General features: G+C 52.3%; 1 protein-coding gene across 1 annotated transcript; it reads right to left on the reverse strand.

The window, feature by feature from the left end:
- Positions 1 to 682: 682 nt before the first annotated feature.
- On the reverse strand, positions 683 to 5555 carry fam241a (family with sequence similarity 241 member A). The gene is made up of 2 exons (XM_070865271.1): positions 5117 to 5555; positions 683 to 1067 (listed from the first exon to the last, which is right to left on the reverse strand). The coding sequence occupies exons 1-2, from the start codon at positions 5213 to 5215 to the stop codon at positions 822 to 824; spliced, it is 345 nt and encodes a 114-aa protein (XP_070721372.1). The 5' UTR covers positions 5216 to 5555; the 3' UTR covers positions 683 to 821.
- Between the last annotated feature and the right edge of the window lie 229 nt (positions 5556 to 5784).

The following is a 5784-nucleotide window of genomic DNA, read 5'->3' on the forward strand; positions in this document are numbered from 1 at the left end:
TCAACGGCGGAGAAAAGTTGAGCTACTGATCTGATTGAAGGGTGGAATAAGCTTGAGGGGCTGAATGGCCTTCTCTTGCTCAGCAATTCTGCAAATGTCTCCTGGTTCCACCGGCCACAGCTTATTTCTCCGAGTTACAGAACATTGGTTAACTGTCCATCCTGGCGTGACTAATGTGTAAATGTCACACCTGTACCCTGAACATGTGACACAGAGCAAAGCACCAGAGAAAGCTTCCCCAGCGCCCACCTGCCTCCCACGTCAGCAAGAACCAGTTCATTATTTGAGGTGACCTTTTGTGCACCCGGATGTATCGATGGTTTGACAAGGTAAGGAGGTTGCATCGCTTCTCCCAGTCCCTGTCAACACCAAGCACATGGAGGGGCAGCTAAGAGTCAACCACAATGGTATGGGACTGGAGTCACATATAGGCCCAGACCGGGTAAGGACGGCGGGTTTAATTCCCTAAAGGGCATCAGTGAACCAGATGGGTTTTTACCACAATCCGGAAAAGTCATGGTCACTTTTACCGGTACAGCTTTTAATTTCCTGACTGACTTGAATGAACTCGGTGAATCAGTGAAGCAATTAAACCGAGGAATGATTTTTGTTGGAAGTCCACATTTACAAATCACACATTCAACAACCATCCAACGGGAGAAAACAGTCCAGACAATTGAGCTGTTAAACAATTGCTTTCTTTTTTTATGTTTTAAACTGTAAATATTTTCTGTGAACCGGTTTTACAAATAGAAGGAAAAAGAAAAGAAATCGTGAACACTTGTACATAGTCGCGTATAAAAACTCGGCCAATAATCCGGTCACCGATGACTGAACTGAGAAAAGAGGTACAGGGCGCCAATCAGCAGGAGGCCACGCATCCCCCCCACCATCAGCAGCAGTATCAGAACGACGGACATGATTGGCTCAATCACTTGGTTTCCCAGATTCCACCGCGGAAAGCCCATGTTAATCAATCGCTGATTCAGGTCCGTAAACAGTGATCGGCCTCGATTGCCTTGTTGCTGTTGAGGCTGGTTTGTATTCCCCGAGTTATGGATAAAACCCTGATGGGACGACAAAAATAAAATGAACATTACAGCATCGTTTAATGTTTCAAAATTAGTTCTCGGGATTTACATGCCATACATGCCAGAGAGGGAGTGCAACGAAGGTTCACCAGACCGATTCCTGCGATAGGGGGATTGTCCTATGAGGAGAGATTGAGTAGACTAGGCCGATATTCTCTAGAGTTTAGAAGAATGAGAGATGATCACATTGAAACATACAAAATTCTTACAGGGCCTGACAGGGTAGATGCAGTGAGGATGTTTCCGCCGGGCTGGGGAGTCTAGAACCAGGGGTCACAGTGTCAGAATAAGGGGTCGGCCATTTAGGACTGAAATGAGGAGAAATTTCTTCACTCAGAGGGTGGTGTATCTCTGGAATTCTCTACCCCCGAGGGCTGTGGAGGCTCAGTCTTTAAGTATATTCAAGACAGAAATCAATAGATTTTTGAATATTAAGGGAATCAAGGGATATGGGAAAGTGGAGTTGAGGTGAGAAGATCAGCCATGATCTCATTGAATGGCGGAGCAGGCTCGAGGGGCCGAATGCTCCTAATTATTATTTATTACCCATCCCTAGTTTCCCCAAGTGTTTCGCTGGGCCACTTCAGAGGGGCAGCTAAAAGTCTATTTTGTTGGTGTGAGTCTGGGGTTACATATCGTCTCAGATCGGGTAAGGACGGCAGGCTTCCTTCCCTAAAGGATATTAGCGCACCAGATGGATTTTTATGACAATCCGACAGCTTTATGGTCACTTTTACTGAGAGCAATTTTTATTTCCAGATTAAAGAAAAAAAACCTGAATTCAATTTATGAAACTGGTGGGATTTGACCTCACATTTTCGGGATTATTACGCTGCCGTGTCCCTGTACACATTCAGAATCAGCACCAATGTAGTCAGCCAGCTCAAAGGACAAAAGCCATGGAATAAATGGCCGCCCCTCTCACACGGGATACTGGATTGCAGAATGAGGAATGCAGCTGATTCAGGACCAACTTGAACCTTCAAAAAGGAGTTGGACTGAAATGTGTTGGGATATTGGATTGACGGTATTGGAGATGTTAATCGAACAGCTCGATGTTTTAAGGGGATATAACAAAGAACAAAAACAAACTGTTCCCATTGGCAGAAGAGTCAATAACCAGAGGACACAGAGTTAAGGTCCAGAGGCAACATGCAGAAACATTTCTTTAACAGTGAAGGGTGCTGTAGAAGTGCAAATCTTTCATTCTTTCTTTTAAACTGGATATCGCCGATCCTGTGGCCTGGCTCAGTGTCTCACTGACCGTAAAACACCAAAGTTTTTCTGTACAACACCAGACCATAAGAGGTCAGAATGGAGATCGAGAATGAAGGGTCAAAGTGCAGGATGGCCCCCCAAGCTGGAAAGGAACCAGGAGAGAAGACCAAACAAGTACAGGAACACCGATTGAGCAATGCTCTGAACGTTGTGTACTGTCAGAGTGACGGTTGGCTAAGGGAGCTGGTAAACGCCCGATCCCCCAAACTCCTGGGCCTGGGAGGGTGCAGCGCATCGCAAGATGGATGGGTGAGGGGTAATTTGGGGCAGGAGCTGGGTCCGTTCAATCTCATCCCCTTTTTACTCCTTGGTGAAATTCTATCGGACGTGGGATGGGGACTTGGGCACAGCTTTCTCCCCTTGCCTTGTACATGTCACTGGAAGAGATGAGATGATATCACCTTTATAAAACACTGGTTAGGCCTTAGCTGGGGTATCGTGTCCCAATTCTGGGCACTGCACTTTAGGAAGGATGTCACGGCCTTAGAGAGGGTGCAGAGGAGACTTACAAAGAATGGTATCGGGGATGAGGGACTTCAGTTACGTGAAGAGACTGGAGAAGCTGGGGTTGTTCTCCTTGGAGCAGAGAAGATTAAGGGGAGATTTATCATGAAGGGATTTGATAGAGTAAATCGGGAGAAATTGTTTCCACTGGCAGGAGGGTCAGTAACCAGAGGAAACAGATTTAAGGTTAATGGCAAAAGAACCAGCGATGACATGAGGAAAAGAAAATTACACCACGAATTGTCGTGATCGGGAACCCGCTGCCTGAAAGGGCGGTGGGAGCAGATTCAATAGGAACTTTCAAAAGGCAATTGGATAAATACTTGAAAAGGAAACATTTGCTGGGCTCTGGGGAAAGAGCAGGGGGAGTGGGACTTAAGTGGATCGCTCTTTCAGAGAACCGGCACAGGCGCGATGGGCCGAGTGGCCTCCTCCTGTGCTGTCAGATCGAGGATTCGATGACATCACCTGGCAGAAATCCCGCTGGTTCTGCCTCACTTGCCCCCAAACCAAAAGGATGTTGACCGATTGGCCACGCCCGTCTACCAGGGCAAGCCATGGGATCCCAGAAAGGTGAGAACGATGTTCGGAAAGTAGCAACTTCCAAAACCGCAGCTGTTGTGAATGTCTTGTGTCGGAACGGGAAATTCCTGGCCGTCTCTCACTGGATGGGCGCCCAGGGAATGCCAGGACCCACCAACCCAAGGATTTGGGACTGGTCAGTGGGGCAGAGACCCTGACCCACTGAACCTCAGGCAGCACAGCAAGCTCCCAGGAATCTCGGGGGCCACTATTTCAAAAGTCAAGACTTACATTTATATAGCGCCTTTCATGACCACCAGATGCCCCAAAGCACTTTACAACCAATGAAGTACTTTTGGAGTGTAGTCATTGTTGTAATGTGGGAAACGCCGCAGCGAATTTACGCACAGCAAGCTCCCACAATCAGCAAATATGATAATGACCAGATAATCTGTTTTTTTTGTTATGTGAATTGAGGGATAAATATTGGCCCAGGACACCCGGGAGAACTCCCCTGCTCTTCTTCAAAATAGTGTTGTGGGATCTATACATCCACCTGAGAGAGCAAATGGGGCCTCGGTTTAACGTTTCATCCGAAAGGCGGCACCTCCGACAGTGTGGCACTCCCTCAGTACTGCCCCCCAACAGTGCGGCACTCTCTCAGTACTGCCCCTCCCTCAGTACTGCCCCTCTGACAGTGCGGCGTTCCCTCAGCACTGCCTCTCCGACAGTGCGGCGCTCCCTCAGTACTGCCCCTCTGACAGTGCGACACTCCCTCAGTACTGCCCCACTGACAGTGCGGCGCTCCCTCAGTACTGCCCCTCCGACAGTGCGGTGCTCCCTCAGTACTGGCCCTCCGACAGTGCGGCGCTCCCTCAGCACTGCCCCTCCGACAGTGCGGCACTCCCTCAGTACTGCCCCTCCGATAGTGCGGCACTCCCTCAGTACTGCCCCTCCGACAATGTGGCACTCCCTCAGTACTGCCCCTCTGACAATGCGGCACTCCCTCAGTACTACTCCCCCCCCCCCGACAATGCGGCACTCCCTCAGTACTGCCCCTCCGACAGTGTGGCACTCCCTCAGTACTGCACGAGAATGTTGGCCTAGATTTTTTTTGTGCTCAAGTCTCTGGAGTGGGACTTCAACCCACAACCTTCTGACCCAGAGGGGAGAGTGCTGCCCACTGAGCCACAGCTGACACTCAAGAGCGTGGATGTAATTTTAAAAAAAATGTTTCTGTTTTGTGAAGTGGGTTGAGAAGGAAAATGGGTCGAAATGTTGTGAGACTGATGCAACTTTGCTCAATCAATCCAAACCAAGCCTGTCACCCCGTGGTTACAAAGGTCGTGCATTAAAACAGCTGAGCTCTGCAGAAACGAGTGTTCCTTATCCCCAAACTGTGCAGCCTCTGGCTGGCCCAGGGGCACCCACACCCACCCGTGCCCGGCCCTGGGGCACCCACCCCACCCTCACCCGGCCCAGGGGCACCCACATCCATCCGTGCCCGGCCCTGGGGCACCCACACCCATCCGTGCCCGGCCCTGGCGCACCCACCCCACCCTCACCCGGCCCAGGGGCACCCACCCCACCCTCACCCGGCCTAGGGGCACCCACACCCATCCGTGCCCGGCCCTGGGGCACCCACCCCACCCTCACCCGGCCCAGGGGCACCCACACCCATCCGTGCCCGGCCCAGGGGCACCCACCCCCGGGGCACCCACCTGTCGGGGTCGGTTCAGATCCTCCCGGCGCTGCGGCGGTTTGCGAACGCGGGGATCGTCGTCCGGGACAATGTCCCCGTTGGCCAGGATCCGGACCATTCTGCTGCAGGCCCGGGGGACGGAGGCGGAATCAGCGGCTGCGGAATCCGGAGTGAGCCCGGAGTAAGCGAGAGTAATCCGGGAGTGGCCCGGGCGGCCGCACAGTCACCTCCCCGAGTCCCGGCCCCTGTTCCGGCCCCGCCGCCGCTCCGCGATCCCCGGCTCCGGGAGGAAATGCGAGTCAGCGCCGCCCGCCCGTCTCAGCCAATGGGCTCGGAGAGCGGCCCCGGGGGAGAGGGGCGAGGGGGGGCCCCGGGGGAGAGGGGCGAGGGGGGGGCCCGGGGTAACCCACTGCCCCCTCTCCCCCGGGGGCTCCCCCCTCTCTGTAAACCTTTCAGCAACACAACAGCGGCAGCGGAACACTTCCTGAAGCCACACATTTTGTTCAGTTCAAAACCCGAAAGGAAAGTGCGGGTGGGGGAGGATTGCATTGTAGGTTAGAGAGGGCGAGTGTGAGTATCAGTGAGTGTGAATTGAGGTTTGGGTGAGTGTGAGTATCAGTGAGTGTGAATTGAGGTTTGGGTGAGTGTGTGTGAGTATCAGTGAGTGTGAATTGAGGTTTGGGTGAG

The sequence above is a fragment of the Pristiophorus japonicus genome, chromosome 22 (assembly GCF_044704955.1).
Source record: "Pristiophorus japonicus isolate sPriJap1 chromosome 22, sPriJap1.hap1, whole genome shotgun sequence".
Lineage (NCBI taxonomy): Eukaryota > Metazoa > Chordata > Chondrichthyes > Pristiophoridae > Pristiophorus > Pristiophorus japonicus.